Below are 18,444 nucleotides of genomic sequence, written 5' to 3'. Positions count from 1 at the left end.
GGGGTGGCGCTGTTCTTTGAAGAAAGCAGCTTTTATCTTCTATTAGTAGATAACCCATTTAGAGTGGTTATCCAGGATTTGAAAAACAGCTTATTTCTTTGATAAACAGCGCTACTCCTGTCCTCTGGTTGTGTGTTGTATTGCAGCTCGGTTCCATTGAAGTGAATGGAGCCAATTTGTTATACCACACACTGCCTGGGGACAGGTGTAGCTCTGGTTTTCCACTCCTGGATTACTAATTTAAGGCTGGGGTTACGTGGCTTTTTGTGGCCACATTAGGGGTTATATGACCCTAAAGGGGTATTCCAGGAAAAAACTTTTTTTTATATATCAACTGGTTCCAGAAAGTTAAACAGATTTGTAAATTACTTCTATTAAAAAATCTTAATCCTTTCAGTACTTAGGAGATTCTGAAGTTAAGGTTGTTCTTTTCTGTGTAAGTGCTCTCTGATGACACGTGTCTCGGGAAACGCCCAGTTTAGAAGCAAATCCCCATAGCAAACCTCTTCTAAACTGGGCTGTTCCCGAGGCACGTGTCATCAGAGAGCACTTAGACAGAAAAGAACAACCTAAACTTCAGAAGCTCCTAAGTACTGAAAGGATTAAGATTTTTTAATAGAAGTAATTCACAAATCTGGATATACAGATATGTGTAGCTCAACCACAAAAAATGAGCGAGGTTAACTAAAAGCTCTCCCCCACAGAGAGATATAAAAAAGTGATAGAAATGGGATATTAGTCCTCAGCTCAATATCAAAAAGATGAAATGGTGGATGTCTGGTATCAATAATAGAGAAAACAAAATTGGTATATAAAATGGTATTTAATATGTATTAAATAGTGCGTTCCCGCAGGGCCCTGCGGTGGCGCACAAATGGTTAAAAGATAATAAATATAAAAATGCAACAACAAGTTGTTACACTACAGAGCGAACATGTGTAGTACTAATAATAACACTCTTAATAACAAATGTATCTATTATGGCTGCCAGCCGTATAATGATACACTGGATGATACTGTAACATATATAACATACACTGATCAGAATGATGTGCACAAAAATAAAATAGGAACGTTCCTCCTGGAAAGGAAATAGCTTGATATCAAAAAAATAAATAAATGTACAAAATTTCTGTGAATGGTAAAGAGGACAGTCCTATAGATGGTGAAGTTGTGTCCTGTAAAATAAATCCTACGATTGTCCTGAAACAATGTCCTGTGATAGAATCATATGCTGTAATAATTATGACATACAGATCAGTTTGTATAGTGGGTATTGAAGCGAGATCGCTGTTACCGGTTTCTCCACTCCACAACCAAATGGCCTGCAAATCAAAATATGATCGCTGGCACAATTGTGCCACTCACCGCACCGCTGGTGAACAGATGGGCGATGGACAGATGCGCTCTAGCCGGGGCGGCGTGATGGTCGCAGGATGTGCAGCCACTCTCACCGGCGAGCTGTCCCTTGGCGTCAGGTGTACTCTAGCCGGGGCGGAGTGTTGATTGCATAGTATACAGCCGCTCTCACCCGCGAGTTGTCTCTTGGCGTCTGACTTAGCAGGTCAGCTGATGGCAGGTCAGCTGACCTTGTGCGGGAGGCTTGTTAGTACTGAATGACGTTAAATGTCAATAATGCGTGCAGATAGAAGTATTATTCCAATGGTGGAGGGCTCTGCACCGGTTCAGCAGATGGATTTGAATGCAAGACCATGTAGTAAGTGGATGATAAGTAGAGTCTCTCCAGAGAGGAACTGTCCGATCAGTGCTTGTATAACCGCAACTGTAGTGTGAACTAGACCAATATATAAGGCTCAATCACAGTCACCAAACGCGTTTCGGGGTTCAAAGCAGATTAGTAGTGCCCCTTCCTCAGTGGTGTATAGCTGTTATACACCACTGATGAAGGGGCACTACTAATCTGCTTTGAACCTACTACCATTCTGATCAGTGTATGTTATATGTTACAGTATCATCCAGTGTATCATTATACGGCTGGCAGCCATAATAGATACATTTGTTATTAAGAGTGTTATTAGTACTACACATGTTCGCTCTGTAGTGTAACAACTTGTTGCATTTTTATATTTATTATCTTTTAACCATTTATGCGCCACCGTAGGGCCCTGCGGGAACGCACTATTTAATACATATTAAATACCATTTTATATACCAATTTTGTTTTCTCTATTATTGATACCAGACATCCACCATTTAATCTTAATTTACAAATCTGTTTAACTTTCTGGAGCCAGTTGATATATAAAAAAAAGTTTTTTCCTGGATAACCCCTTTAAATCACTGTGTCTAATGTAAATAAACATGGTTGCGCTGTAACGTGTCCTCAGGATAGGCCATCAGTATGTGATCGGGGGGTCTGACACCCGGCTATTTGCCTCTATACACAGTAAACATGCACAGGAAGCAGACAGCACCGTACATTGTGTAGTGGCCGTGCTGGGTACTGCAGCTTAGTTTCCATTAAAGGGGTGCTCCACTGCTAAACATCTTATCCCCTATGCAAAGGATAGGGCTAAAGATCTGATCGCGGGGGTCCCATCACTGGGGCCTCCCGCATTCTCCCGCAGCACCCGGCGTTCTAAACAAATGCGAGGTTCCTGTGGCAGTGGTCGTGACATTAAATCCACACCACTGGTGATGCCACCTCCATTCATGTCTATGGGAGAGGGCGTGTCCTTAGAGATAAATGGAGGGGGCGTGGTATGACATCACAAGGGGCGTGGCATGATGTCACAATCACGGCCTCTGGCACAGAGTGTTCTGAACAAAATGTTCAGAGCGCTGGAGCACCGGAGTACCCCTTTTAAAGGTAATGTGTCACCAAATGTAATTATTATTATGAATTTTTTTTTGGAGTTTAAATCATTTTTTCACTTTTATTTTTATTAAATTTTTTTATATTTTTTTTGGGAAATAACTTAATGAAATTAATGAATTAATGAAATAACTTGTCACATCTCCCACTGTTAACCAGCAGAGGGAGCTAACATGAGGAATCTGGTGAAAGCAAGCAGCTTGTCTGGCTACTGAAAATTAGACCTCGCCTGTCTACCTTCCTCCTCGCCTGTCTACCTTCCTCAGTCTAGGTGCTGAAGGAGAGGGGGAGGGAGTTTTGTACTTTTTTTCAATTCCCCTGTACCATTTTGTTGGCGTCTGAAGAGTGGTAAAGAACAGACGATGTTTCTTGATAGGTCACTGCTCCTCAGGGACTTCAAGAATATGGTGCTGGCTCCCCCTTTTCTATGCATAGTCATGATACAGTGTATGGTGCTTTCTGTGGGTGCCACAGTAATGGCAAACAGCTGTGTATGGTATTTCTAGATATTGATGGCCTATCCAGAAAGTGGTGCCCAGAGAAGCCCTTTAAATTAAGGCATTGCCCCTTTGGCACGTTGTGTAATAAAGATATGGGGGTCAAAGCTTCTGCTGGAACATATGTTACTATACGTTGGTGGGAAACCGTGTAACCTTGTGCATAGGTCATATTGCCTGCTGTCCACAAGGCCTTCAGTTCATCCAGTCACTAGGGCAGTGTTGGGAAACTCTTTAAAAGGGGATATAGGAGCAAGCATAAGACTTTTATATACCTAGGATCTCTATAATACATCATTTAAAACTCTACAAGGTTTACAGAAATGGGAATTGGCAGTAGATATACACCATTGTGCACTGCAATTATGTATTCTACTGTATCTATGATGTTCCTGCAGAATACACCTATAACACACTGAACTCATAGCTAGTACAAATTTGCCATTCCCTCTAACGTGTTTCGCCATATCCACTGCATCCTCAGGGGGTATGGGGCTAGCTTACAGATTTTTAAGTGTTTGAACCCAAGAAGTATGTGCCTATCCCCAGGGGGTATTGGGACTGTCATCATGCCGTGCTTTTATGAGGCAGCACAGTGTACCATCTTAGCTTTGAGTATATTTTGTTAAGAAGATGGTACTTGGCTGCAGAAGGTTGAGACACATTGGACTAGCTGATCTGTAATGTCCTGGAATATACCGTCCATCCTCCATCGCTTTCTCCTTCATGACGTGTATTGATTCTGTCAGTTCCAGCTGAATGATTATCAGTAATTATTATCATTCACCGTTCACTCGCTGCCGGGAGGAAGTAGCAGATCCCTGTCAGAATCAAGCAGGGGTATGATTTCTACTTATCATGTCCTTACCCGCCTCTATTAATAGTATCAGAAGAAAGGTTTAATTTTTTTTAGAATTTGTCCACAATAATTGACCTGTATACTGATCCTGAGTTATATCCTGTATTATACTCCAGAGCTGTACTCACTATTCTGCTGGTGAGGTCACTGTGTACATACATTACATTACTTATCCTGTACTGATCCTGAGTTATATCCTGTATTATACCCCAGAGCTGTACTCACTATTCTGCTGGTGAGGTCACTGTGTACATACATTACATTACTTATCCTGCACTGATCCTGAGTTATATCCTGTATTATACTCCAGAGCTGTACTCACTATTCTGCTGGTGAGGTCACTGTGTACATACATTACATTACTTATCCTGTACTGATCCTGAGTTATATCCTATATTATACTCCAGAGCTGTACTCACTATTCTGCTGGTGAGGTCACTGTGTACATACATTACATTACTTATCCTGTACTGATCCTGAGTTATATCCTGTATTATACCCCAGAGCTGTACTCACTATTCTGCTGGTGAGGTCACTGTGTACATATATTACATTACTTATCCTGCACTGATCCTGAGTTATATCCTGTATTATACTCCAGAGCTGTACTCAGTATTCTGCTGGTGAGGTCACTGTGTACATACATTACATTACTTATCCTGTACTGATCCTGAGTTATATCCTATATTATACTCCAGAGCTGTACTCACTATTCTGCTGGTGAGGTCACTGTGTACATACATTACATTACTTATCCTGTACTGATCCTGAGTTATATCCTGTATTATACCCCAGAGCTGTACTCACTATTCTGCTGGTGAGGTCACTGTGTATATACATTACATTACTTATCCTGTACTGATCCTGAGTTATATCGTGTATTATACTCCAGAGCTGTACTCACTATTCTGCTGGTGAGGTCACTGTGTACATACATTACATTACTTATCCTGCACTGATTATATATAAAATCTTTGACCTGTCCTTCTATAATTGTCTTACCAGGTGTATGATAGAGTTCTGTAACATGAGCACTGCAGCGCCACCAAGTGGTGACTCACTGAAACTGCATGCTATACATGATTTTTGAACCATCAGCTCTGATTTTCGCATTTGTGAGAGCCCCAGGTTTATTCAGTTCTTTCCTCTCCTAAATATTTGCACAAGTTGTAGTAATGTAACCTACAAATAATGATCTGCTCAGCTGGCAGCGCTTCCTGGCATCGGCGCTTTTAGGCATACACTAGATTACGATAATCTCCTGATATTTGCACGAGGTTTACTCAATAGGGACTTGTGTCCTGTATAACCTCAGTCTCACACACAGCAGGGGGAATTTTTATGTTGTCTGCACTTACACCAGTGTTTCCCATCCCAGGGTGCCTCCAGCTGTTGCAAAACTACAATTTCCAGCATGCTCGGACAGCCAACGGCTGTCCGAGCATGCTGTAAATTGTAGTTTCGCAACAGCTGGAGGGCACCCTGCATGGGAAACACTGGATTAGAGGTTCCAACCCATTGTACATTGCGCCCGCTTTCTGAGCCTGCACTATAACCATGCCACACATTTACCACGCTGCGCAGGGATTACTTAGTGTCGGTGTTATAAAACTTAATGTACGTCCCGGTGCCCTAGTACTTCACGTACAATGACGTCCTGAGCGGCAGCAAGTTCAAGGCGGACGTCAGCAATCTGCACTGATGTCCGCCATTCACTCTTTAGATGCTGTGATCAGTACTGATCATGGTATCTACCAGTGGTTCTCAACCTTTTTTGCCTGAGTACCCCTTGACAGCCCATTCCCAAAAAATTGTACCCCCATATTAGAGACATTTTGTAATGATTATAGTAGAATTCATATGCGTTACTTTACTCTAGAACTGGCCCCTGTTCCTCTCCCTATCTCCCCAGTCCCCCAATTTACAGGTGACGTCTTCTCTAACTGGAGTTGTTTACTTTTCTTTTTTTCATTATCTGGCCCAGACCGCCATTAAAGGGGTTCTCCACCATAAGGTGATTTTAGTACGTACCTGGCAGACAGTAATGGACATGCTTAGGAAGGATCTGCGCTTGTCTTGGGGCTAAATGGCTATGTTGTGAGATTACCATAACACTGTGGCTATGCTTTTTGTGAACTGGTATTTCCTGTTTGAGTTTTCTCTTTTGCCTACAAATCCCATAATTCCATTTTCCTCCCTCCCACACATCAGCCACAACCACCCATTGAAACATTAATGAGCTGCATCCATTCAAAAGACCTGTGGTTTTCAATCAGGGTGCCTACAGCTGTTGCATTAGTTGCAGATTGATCTCTCTCCTACCGATTGAAGCAGACAGGCTCCCTGTCATCAGCTGACTAGTGAGGTCAGGTCTCGGCTGCATTGCAAGCTGGGAAAAATCCGAGACAACAGTCATTTTGTATGCTGGTAAAAATAAATATTGGGGTGAAAATCACAGAAGAATTGTGAGAAAACCGTCACACACAGGTACAGACACTATATTATGGACTACACTAACTTTACAGCCCCTGTAGCATAGTCAAATAAAAAAAAATCCTGGAATACCCCTTTAAGACTTCACCCATACAAGACGTCTCCACAGAACCAAACAAACATTTTAGGCTTCTTTCTGCAGTACAATACCCACCACCTATTTACAAACTAGGGATCGACCGATTATCGGTTTGGCCGATATTATCGAACGATATTCACAATTTTGGCCGTTATTGGTATCAGAAATTACCTTGCCGATAATGCCCCGATAATAATCCGATATCGGTCGATCCCTATTACAAACTCCCCATGTTTATTGTCACACACAGTAATAGTACCCGCTTTGTGTCCCCATAAAGTTGTTAGGCCCCCTCTGTGCCCCCAAATATAGCTGTAGGCCCCCAAACTGCCCATATATATAGTTGTAGGCCGCCATACTGTCCCGCTTTGATGCTCCACTGCTCCTCCGTTCTGGGGACCTATTCCTATGGCTCATAGCAGTAGGTCCCCGGTCTGCAGGGACAGTGGAGCAACAAATCTGATGGTAGTTACTGCCCACAGCAACCCAGTGCCTGTGCCTTTCCCTTTGCTGTCCTCCTGCTCCGCTCCTCTGTGCAGTGACATCATCCTACCATTTCTTTCAAAGTGGTCCAGACCAGTAACCAGTGGCTGTGGCTGCCATTACTGATTGTTTTTAAAGTACCCCCTGGAGAACTGCTAAGTACCCCTGGGGTACTTGTACCCCAGGTTGAGAACCACTGATCTAAAGCATCTGTGGAGCTTAGATAAACTGATCAGACCACCCGCAAAGTGATCGCAGGGGATCTGGTAAGTAAACGTGGCCGACGGCGCTCTGCTCACCTGCTCCGTCCGTTCCGCTCTTCTGGGTTCTGCCTGTATAGTCTGCCTTTTGGCAGACCAGAGAAGTAGATCCCTGATATCACTGATAACTGTTTATGCCTATACATAACACTAAACAGTATTCATATCAATCTATTAATTGCTATTGGTCACCTGTGATACATTCAGTGCGTCTGCTAACCACACACACACACACACACACACACACACACTAAAAAAAATTTGCCCAAAATAAAGCACAACTTTCGTGAGATTTTACAGATCCATGCCAGGTTTTTTTATTTTTTTTTTAACACCCCTCCTCCCTTATTGTACATGGGCTTCACCACCATAACAAAAAAATGGCAGTGCAGGTAGCTGCGGGCACCATCGGGGGTGCAGTCTATAATGCCCTCAGATCAGTTGGGCACACCCCAGCAGGAGCTCCCCTTATAACAGTGGTCTTCAACCTGCGGACCTCCAGATGTTTCAAAACTGCAACTCCCAGCATGCCCGGACAGCCGTTGGCTGTCCGGGCATGCTGGGAATTGTAGTTTTGCAACATCTGGATGTCCGCAGGTTGGAGACCACTGTCCTACAACATCATAGGGCCCGGGGTCTGAGGCTACCAAGTTGATGCATACCCCCCCCCCCCCCCCCCTTATTGTACATGAGCTTCACCCCCATAATAATCACGGTAGTGCACTTAGCTGCGGGCACCATCAGTTGGCAGAGGCCCACATGCCCTCAGATCAGTTAGGCGCACTTCAGTATGGGTTCCCCTTATAACATCATAGGACACCGGAACAGGATCTGACCAGCTCTATGGCACCACCAGCTGCGCGATGCCCATTGTATGAGTAAAATGACGCAGCGCTAACGCCATACGTAAAATCTAAATACGCGCTGCACACCCCCTTTTCTCCCCCCAGTGTGGTGTTAGTTTTATAGTAATGGTTGGAACGGTTGATTACGGCAGGATCCTTGTGCCGCAGAGCTGACACTCTACCCGTTTTCTGTTCGCAGTTCCTCCGCGTGACGAAGCGCTTTCTCCCGCACTTGGCTCATCTGTGTCTGATCAGCACCTTCCTGGAGGACGGCCTGCGCATGTGGCTGCAGTGGAACGAGCAGCGGGACTACATCAGCATGTCCTGGGGCTGCGGGATGTTCCTGGCTACTGTCTTTGTCCTTATAAACATGCTGGGACAACTGGGTGAGACCCCCATACTGTTGTGTGCCTCCCCCCCCCCCCCTGCAGCACCCTCCCCTGGGGTGATGATAATGCTCTATGTCTGTGTTTAGTGGGCTGCGTCCTGGTCCTGCTGAGGAAGTTCGTGCCGTACGCCTGCCTGGGCCTCTTCATCATCATCGTATTGCAGGTGAGCGGCGCTCGGCACCCATGTTGTGGCAGCACAGACTGCAGTGTCTATTCACATTATTGATTGCTATTGTCCTTTATGTAATGCACCCCCCCCCCTCTCCCTCCAGTCTGTGGCATATCACGCTCATATTACCCCCACGCTATCTTGGCATGATCGCCGCTGGGAATCTTGCAGGTCAGCGTACAAGTGACTGTTCACGACATGATGCTTCTGCCCCTCCCACTGCAGTATAAGAATCCTGGGCTAAGACCATAAGTACAGGACCACAGTGCCACCTAGTGGGGGTTAGGAGGTATTGTAGTTATCCTATAGCCCCCTGACATCATTGTAATCCATATGATCAGCTGCAATATGTGATCATGAGTATAAAGAACTCCTAAGAAAAAAATGGGACACAGTCTACCCCCCCCCCCCCCCAACACCTCCTCTCACAGGGCACCTTTATTCCATAATCCCCCTGCTGCTGCTTCCTGAGGACCCCTGTTTTAAACAGCAGCGGGCGCGGAACAATGTGTTAAATATATCAACCTAAACCAGCAAAACTATAACTCCCAGCATGGACTGACAGTCAAAGGCAACTGCTGGAGAGCCACTGGTTGCGGAACACTGGTGGTCTCCAAACTTTGACCCTAACACTGGTGGTCTCCAAACTTTGACCCGAACACTGGTGGTCTCCAAACTTTGACCCGAACATTGGTGGTCTCCAAACTTTGACCCTTAGGGTACGTTCAGACGAGCGGATTTACAGGGTGGATTTCGCTGCGGATCCGCCGCTGAAGGACCGCTGTATGCTGCCTTTACATGTGCCTGCTCAGAGCGGCAATACGCCGCTACGAGCAGACACACTGCGATGTGCGAGTCGCCGTGCGCATGCGCAGTATACCCTCACATCGCTGCAGCTCTCGGCCTAGCTCATAGAGCAGGGGGGAGCGGCCGCGATGTGTGCAAGTACACCGCGCATGCGCGGCAACTCGCTCATCGCTTCAGTGTGTCTGCACGTAGCGGCGTATTGCCGCTCCGAGCAGGCACTTGTAAAGGCAGCATACAGCGGTCCTTCAGTGGCGGATCCGAAGCGTAAAATACGCTGTAAATCCACTCGTCTGAACGTACCCTTAAGATGCTGCAAAAACTACAACTCCCAGCATGCCCAGACAGCCAACGGCTGTCTGGGCATTCTGGGAGTTGTAGTTTTTGCAACGGTTAGAGGGCGGCAGGCGGGAGACCATGAGTTGTAACATCAGAAGGTTTCCAGTCATTGACAGCAAGCAGGTCTTTTGGAAATGGTATAATAGAAAGATGTTATGTTTCATTCTGTAATGATTATTAGGGGGAGATTTATCGAAACCTGTCCAGAGGAAAAGTTGCGGAGTTGCCCATAGCAACCAATCAGATCGCTTCTTTCATTTTGCAGAGGACTTGTTAAAAATGAAAGCAGCGATCTGATTGGTTGCTATGGGCAATGCAGCAACTTCCCCCTGCACAGGTTTTGATAAATCTCCCCCTATATCTTGTAGATCTCATACTGGATTAACCCTATAAAGAACGTTTCTTCTCTTTTTCAGACCATTGTCTACAACATCCTTTGGGACGTAAAGTTCCTCATGAGGTCAGTATTCATTGTATGTGAGGTATAATGGGGATGTTCACTTGTGTCCACTTCTACTCACAGGACAGATCTTAAAGGGGTACTCCGCTGAAAACATCTTATCCTCTATCCAAAGGATATGGGATAAGATGTTAGATTGTGGGGGTCCCCAGTGGCGGGACCCCCACAATCTTATATCTTATCCCCTATCCTTTTGATAGGGGATAAGATGTTTTCAGCGGAGTACCCCTTTAAGATCTGTCCTGTGAGTATAAGTGGACACAAGTGAACATCCCCATTATCACCCACAATCTCTGCTGCGGCACCCCTGTCATGTTTTCAACGGAGTACCCCTTTAACCAGTAAACTATAAACTTTAAGGGTCTATTCACAAGTACAGTATTCTCGGCAGATTTGATCGGCAGGATTTGAATCTGTGTTCAGTAATTTAGTTTACATCAAATGTGCGCAGAATACTGTATGTGTGAATAGACCCTAAAGGGGTACTCCTGCCCCTTAAAACTAGAAAAACCACAGAATAGGGGACAAATGTCTATTTGTAGAATGGGGACCCAACTCTCCCCAGAGTGGAAAGGTGGGTCAGCGCGCCAGAAGTGCAGGTTTTGGGTATCTCTGACGCTCTCATAGACATTGCATAAGTCCCTGTCCTAGAGATTGCAGGGGTCCGAGAGTTCGGACCCCCTTTCCATCAGACACTTATTCCCTATTCTGTGGATAAGGGGATACGTTTTTATTGGCTGTTGATGGTCAGTGTGTATGGGCACAACTGCTTTAGTCACATTATGCCAGGTCTTGTTACCAGCTCGCGTCTCATCTTATCATTCTCTTTCCTCCAGGAACATGGCCCTGGGTGGGGGTCTTCTGCTGCTCCTGGCAGAGTCCCGCTCTGAAGGCAAGAGTATGTTTGCTGGTGTGCCCACTGTAGGCGACACATCACCCCGTCAGTATATGCAGCTGGGCGGTCGTGTGCTGCTTATCCTCATGTTCATGACCCTGTTGCGCTTTAGTGCCAGCTTTTTCTCTGTAAGTAATGGTGTGCTGGTGGTGGTGGTGCGGAGGGGGGGGGCACATGATTTTGAGGAGTGTATGTAGTTACCTAAGGATCGTGACAGGTAATGTCTGTGGATGTGTGGTGTAAGGGTTGGGTGCACAGAGTATAAATGGGAGGTGATGCTGGGTGCATGGACGGGTGCTGGATGATCAATGTATTGGTGGATGATGAAGGTGTTCAGTATGTTGGCATGGTTTGGGCATTAGAAAGGTGTTGGGCACTCGGTATCCTAGGAGGTGGACACTGTATGTGTAGTGTATTGGTGGTAGGAAATGGGCACTGGATACACTAAGAAGTGGGCAACGTGGGGGGAATTTATAATTGGTTTTACCCTGGTTTTGTGGTGTACATTTGTCTCACTTGCTGTTTTGAGACTTTTCATTGCTACTTTTGCTTTAGAAGGTTTTTCTAAGCGAACATACCAAGTCATGGATTCAGGGGATATCCTGCAGTGGTCAGGAATTTATCATATGTGACTTTTCAGTTTGTTGCATCTTTGGTCGCAACTGTGCTTAATTAGGCGCAAATCTACACCAGCCCTGACTTGGCTTACAAAACTGTTGACAGCATTATTAAAAAGTCGCACATGGTGGAGGAGGTGGGCACTGTATGTACATTGTATTGGTGGTAGGAGGTGGGCACTGTATGTACATTGTATTGGTGGTAGGAGGTGGGCACTGTATGTACATTGTATTGGTGGTAGGAGGTGGGCACTGTATGTGTATTGTATTGGTGGTAGGAGGTGGGCACTGTATGTGTATTGTATTGGTGGTAGGAGGTGGGCACTGTATGTATATTGTATATTGTATTGGTGGAGGAGGTGGGCACTGTATGTATATTGTATTGGTGGGAGGAGGTGGCACTGTATGTGTATTGTATTGGTGGGAGGAGGTGGGCACTGTATGTATATTGTATTGGTGGAGGAGGTGGGCACTGTATGTATATTGTATTGGTGGGAGGAGGTGGGCACTGTATGTATATTGTATTGGTGGGAGGAGGTGGGCACTGTATGTATATTGTATTGGTGGAGGTGGTGGGCACTGTATGTATATTGTATTGGTGGTAGGAGGTGGGCACTGTATGTGTATTGTATTGGTGGAGGAGGTGGGCACTGTATGTACATTGTATTGGTGGAGGAGGTGGGCACTGTATGTACATTGTATTGGTGGAGGAGGTGGGCACTGTATGTACATTGTATTGGTGGAGGAGGTGGGCACTGTATGTACATTGTATTGGTGGAGGAGGTGGGCACTGTATGTATATTGTATTGGTGGTAGGAGGTGGGCACTGTATGTATATTGTATTGGTGGAGGAGGTGGGCACTGTATGTGTATTGTATTGGTGGAGGAGGTGGGCACTGTATGTGTATTGTATTGGTGGTAGGAGGTGGGCACTTTATGTGTATTGTATTGGTGGAGGAGGTGGGCACTGTATGTATATTGTATTGGTGGAGGAGGTGGGCACTGTATGTGTATTGTATTGGTGGGAGGAGGTGGGCACTGTATATATATTGTATTGGTGGAGGAGGTGGGCACTGTATATATATTGTATTGGTGGAGGAGGTGGGCACTGTATGTATATTGTATTGGTGGGGGTGGTGGGCACTGTATGTATATTGTATTGGTGGTAGGAGGTGGGCACTGTATGTATATTGTATATTGTATTGGTGGAGGAGGTGGGCACTGTATGTATATTGTATTGGTGGGAGGAGGTGGCACTGTATGTGTATTGTATTGGTGGAGGAGGTGGGCACTGTATGTATATTGTATTGGTGGGAGGAGGTGGGCACTGTATGTGTATTGTATTGGTGGGAGGAGGTGGGCACTGTATGTGTATTGTATTGGTGGAGGAGGTGGGCACTGTATGTGTATTGTATTGGTGGAGGAGGTGGGCACTGTATGTGTATTGTATTGGTGGAGGAGGTGGGCACTGTATGTATATTGTATTGGTGGGAGGAGGTGGGCACTGTATGTGTATTGTATTGGTGGGAGGAGGTGGGCACTGTATGTGTATTGTATTGGTGGAGGAGGTGGGCACTGTATGTATATTGTATTGGTGGAGGAGGTGGGCACTGTATGTATATTGTATTGGTGGTAGGAGGTGGGCACTGTATGTATATTGTATTGGTGGAGGAGGTGGGCACTGTATGCATATTGTATTGGTGGAGGAGGTGGGCACTGTATGTATATTGTATTGGTGGAGGAGGTGGGCACTGTATGTATATTGTATTGGTGGTAGGAGGTGGGCACTGTATGTATATTGTATTGGTGGTAGGAGGTGGGCACTGTATGTATATTGTATTGGTGGTAGGAGGTGGGCACTGTATGTATATTGTATTGGTGGAGGTGGTGGGCACTGTATGTATATTGTATTGGTGGAGGTGGTGGGCACTGTATGTATATTGTATTGGTGGAGGTGGTGGGCACTGTATGTATATTGTATTGGTGGAGGAGGTGGGCACTGTATGTGTATTGTATTGGTGGAGGAGGTGGGCACTGTATGTGTATTGTATTGGTGGAGGAGGTGGGCACTGTATGTGTATTGTATTGGTGGAGGTGGTGGGCACTGTATGCATATTGTATTGGTGGAGGAGGTGGGCACTGTATGTATATTGTATTGGTGGAGGAGGTGGGCACTGTATGTATATTGTATTGGTGGAGGAGGTGGGCACTGTATGTATATTGTATTGGTGGAGGAGGTGGGCACTGTATGTATATTGTATTGGTGGAGGAGGTGGGCACTGTATGTATATTGTATTGGTGGAGGAGGTGGGCACTGTATGTATATTGTATTGGTGGTAGGAGGTGGGCACTGTATGTATATTGTATTGGTGGAGGAGGTGGGCACTGTATGTATATTGTATTGGTGGTTGGAGGTGGGCACTGTATGTGTATTGTATTGGTGGTTGGAGATGAGCACTGGGTACCCTAGGAGGTGGGCACTGTATGTATATTGTATTGGTGGAGGAGGTGGGCACTGTATGTATATTGTATTGGTGGGAGGAGGTGGGCACTGTATGTATATTGTATTGGTGGTAGGAGGTGGGCACTGTATGTATATTGTATTGGTGGAGGAGGTGGGCACTGTATGTGTATTGTATTGGTGGTAGGAGGTGGGCACTGTATGTGTATTGTATTGGTGGTAGGAGGTGGGCACTGTATGTATATTGTATTGGTGGTTGGAGGTGGGCACTGTATGTATATTGTATTGGTGGAGGAGGTGGGCACTGTATGTATATTGTATTGGTGGTAGGAGGTGGGCACTGTATGTGTATTGTATTGGTGGAGGAGGTGGGCACTGTATGTATATTGTATTGGTGGAGGTGGTGGGCACTGTATGTATATTGTATTGGTGGTTGGAGATGAGCACTGTATGTATATTGTATTGGTGGAGGAGGTGGGCACTGTATGTGTATTGTATTGGTGGAGGAGGTGGGCACTGTATGTATATTGTATTGGTGGAGGAGGTGGGCACTGTATGTATATTGTATTGGTGGTAGGAGGTGGGCACTGTATGTGTATAGTATTGGTGGTAGGAGGTGGGCACTGTATGTGTATTGTATTGGTGGAGGAGGTGGGCACTGTATGTATATTGTATTGGTGGGAGGAGGTGGGCACTGTATGTGTATTGTATTGGTGGTTGGAGATGAGCACTGGGTACCCTAGGAGGTGGGCACTGTGTATTGGATTTAGTCGGGGCCATGTTGCACTATGTAATCCTTGCCCTTATCTCTTCTTTAGATCTTCCAAGACATCTTTGGCCTGACCCTCATCATCCTGGTTGCCATCGGCTATAAGACTAAGCTGGCAGCTCTGACCCTGGTCCTGTGGCTCATGATCATCAATGTTCTTCAGAACGCCTTCTGGACTATACCCTCGTACCGCCCCATGCACGACTTCCTGAAGTACGACTTCTTCCAGACCCTGTCTGTCATGGGGGGGCTGCTGCTGGTGGTGGCCCTGGGCCCCGGCGGGGTCTCCATGGATGAGCACAAGAAGAAGTGGTGATCGGCCTCACGTGGACACCATTGATAGGATGCCCTTCACGTTACATCCGATAGCATTATGCCATCTGACTGGAACATTCCATTCAGCGGTGGGGGTGGGGGGGGAAGCTTGGCATTGAATGTTCTAATCAGTGAGGGAGCTTCTAATTGTAATTACTTCATATAGTAAAGTGATGCCAGTGATGGGCATCCATAGCTTACCAAGCTGTGCCCATACTGGCGTATCCTATGCCACCCGAGCAGGGAAAAGAATACGACAAACCTGACCCCCCCCCCCCCAAACAATCCTCCGGTCACACTACCTGCATGAGTCACTACAATGGCGGGGCCCCTCCGTAATCACTGGAAACGTAATCCATCTCCCATAATAAAGAGTCACAATACGGGATCCGACACCTATAGAAATATTTTATTGCATCAGCAATATTTGTATGAACATTTTTTAAATAAAAGACTTATTTTCAGAGTTAAAACAAAAATTTCTTCTATATGAAGTCCCAACCTTATAAGTCCAGTTGCAAAACTACAACTCCCAGCATGCCCGGACAGCCTTCGGCTGTCCGGGCATGCTGGGAGTTGTAGTTTTAGCAATAGCTGGAGGGACCCCTGGGTTTGGGGAAAACATTTCTCTAGTCACACCCAGAGCTGAATTTACTATTTATTTTAGTTTTGCTTATATAGAGCAGCATAGGCTGCGATTAGAGAATAACATAGAGGTTCTTGTGTATGCCTTGTGCTTACCTGTTGTGGCAGGCATTGGGTATTCAGTAGAGATGAGCGAACTTACAGTAAATTCGATTCGTCAAGAACTTCTCGAATCGGCAGTTGATGACTTTTCCTGCATAAATTGGTTCAGCTTTCCGGTGCTCCGGTGGGCTGGAAAAGGTGGATACAGTCCTAGGAAAGAGTGTCCTAGGAATGTATCCACCTTTTCCAGCCCACCGGAGCACCTGAAAGCTGAACTAATTTATGCAGGAAAAGTCATCAACTGCCGAGCGGAGAAGTTCGTGACGAATCGAATTTACTGTAAGTTCGCTCATCTCTAGTATTCAGCCATATTCATTGCACATGGAATCACAGAAAGGATTTCCTATTGTTGCCTACATTTCCCAGGAATCCTCTGGCTTTGCAGAGAGAGAGAGAGAGATATGGATTCTCATCACTGCACCTGGTTATCTAATCAGCAGCTGAGACTCATTTGCGGTCAGTTCACATTATGTGCAATTTTGATGTGTTTTTCTTATTTAGGGTACGTTCCCACCTGGCGTATTTGCTGCTGCGTATTTTATTTTCCCATTGAAGTCAATGGGTAGGAAAATATACGCAGCAGCAAATTACGCCAGGTGGGAATGCACCCTTAAAGTGCATTGTTTTAGAGAAATATCGACGTGAGACGAGTGATTTGAAGTATAATCACAATTGGCATGTCTGTATGACGATTTGAAGTTATCAGGCTATGTTCACATGTGGCGTTTTTACTGCATTTTTCTAGATGTGATTTTTCAAAATTGCTGTAAAATTATGCATTTTTATTGCAGGGATATCGCTAAAGGGGGCCCCCCCCCAACATTACTTTGTAGTACTACTACCTAAAGGGCTCTACTGCTTTTACTACTACCTAAAGGGGTTTACTGCTGCTGCTTTTAATGAGCTAAAGGGGGCTACTGCTTTTAATGAGCTAAAGGGGGCTACTGCTTTTAATGAGCTAAAGGGGCTGCTGCTTTTAATGAGCTAAAGGGGCTGCTGCTTTTAATGAGCTAAAGGGGCTGCTGCTTTTATGAGCTAAAGGGGCTACCGCTTTTATGGGCTACTGCTTTTATGAGCTAAAGGGGGCTACTGCTTTTATGAGCTAAAGGGGGCTACTGCTTTTATGGGCTACTGCTTTTATGGGCTACTGCTTTTATGAGCTAAAGGGGGCTACTGCTTTTACTAGATAAAGCGGCTATTACTGCCTAAAGGGGGCTGCTACTACTACCACCTGAGGGTGCTGCTATTACTATATATTGTTAGCTGTTACTAATATATACAGGGGGCTACTATCTTCAATGGGACCTATCTACAGAGAATAGCCCATACTTTTAGGGGGCTGCTACTGCATACAAATAGTAACTACCTACAGAAGGCAGCTATCTATATGGAAACCTATCTACAAGAAACCTACCTATTTGGGGCACTTCCATAATGGGGGAAACCATGTAAAGGGACCTGTCTGCCTATTGGAGCGAACAATCTAATTTAATATGGGGGGGAAACAACCTACTCTTTCCCAACCCACATGTCTATTCACTTGACTGTGCGAGACACCAAGGGGGTTGTTATTACGGTTTGGAGCACTATAGGTTCTGGAAAGTGTGAAGCCTAACATTTTTGTCAGGTTCTGTGGAGACGGAATGTGGCTGGAAGAAATCATCATGATGGTCTGGGCCGGAGGGAGAAGAGAAAGGAAAGTGAACGACTCCGATCAGAGAAGAAGTCACCTGATATAACTGCACTGTAATCACTTATATGGTCTGCAGAGCCTGTATAGAGCTTTTCTCTAACACTAGATGGTCACACTGTGTGGGGGGAGTATTTCTTCCTTGTATAATGGTAATATTGGTCTCAGTATACAGGATTTGATCAGTAACAGTACGATGGTATTATCTATGGTGATAATATTCCTCTGGTGTATAAGGAGAAAGGCAGTGTATAAATGTAGCATTGTCATAATTGCCCCCCCCCCCCCTTCCTTTTGTCCTGTTCCCCAGTCCCCCCCCCCCATAGAGCAACAGTATACACAGATACAGCTGAACGGGAGGTGTATAACTACTACATATCCTGATTCAACAGAGATAGCAGCAGTATACAGATAGAGCTGGAGTGGGAGGTGTATAA

The 18,444-nt window shown here is 45.4% G+C and overlaps 1 protein-coding gene across 9 annotated transcripts in view; it reads left to right on the top strand.

Annotated features, from left to right (window-relative positions):
- The window catches only part of LOC130367694 (surfeit locus protein 4-like), a 644,664-nt gene extending 628,633 nt beyond the window's left edge, over positions 1-16,031 (top strand). For all 9 annotated transcript variants that reach the window (XM_056570310.1, XM_056570304.1, XM_056570309.1 and 6 more), the window contains 5 exons: positions 8,552-8,738; positions 8,828-8,904; positions 10,470-10,513; positions 11,350-11,536; positions 15,305-16,031. In XM_056570310.1, coding sequence (XP_056426285.1) covers positions 8,633-8,738; positions 8,828-8,904; positions 10,470-10,513; positions 11,350-11,536; positions 15,305-15,571 — 681 coding nt within the window. In that variant the 5' untranslated portion in view covers positions 8,552-8,632 and the 3' untranslated portion in view covers positions 15,572-16,031. The remainder of the gene's footprint in view (positions 1-8,551; positions 8,739-8,827; positions 8,905-10,469; positions 10,514-11,349; positions 11,537-15,304) is intronic.
- The last annotated feature ends 2,413 nt before the right edge of the window (positions 16,032-18,444 follow it).

This window comes from Hyla sarda, chromosome 4 (genome assembly GCF_029499605.1).
Source record: "Hyla sarda isolate aHylSar1 chromosome 4, aHylSar1.hap1, whole genome shotgun sequence".
NCBI classification, from domain to species: domain Eukaryota; kingdom Metazoa; phylum Chordata; class Amphibia; order Anura; family Hylidae; genus Hyla; species Hyla sarda.
This window is presented reverse-complemented; position numbering and strand designations above follow the sequence as displayed.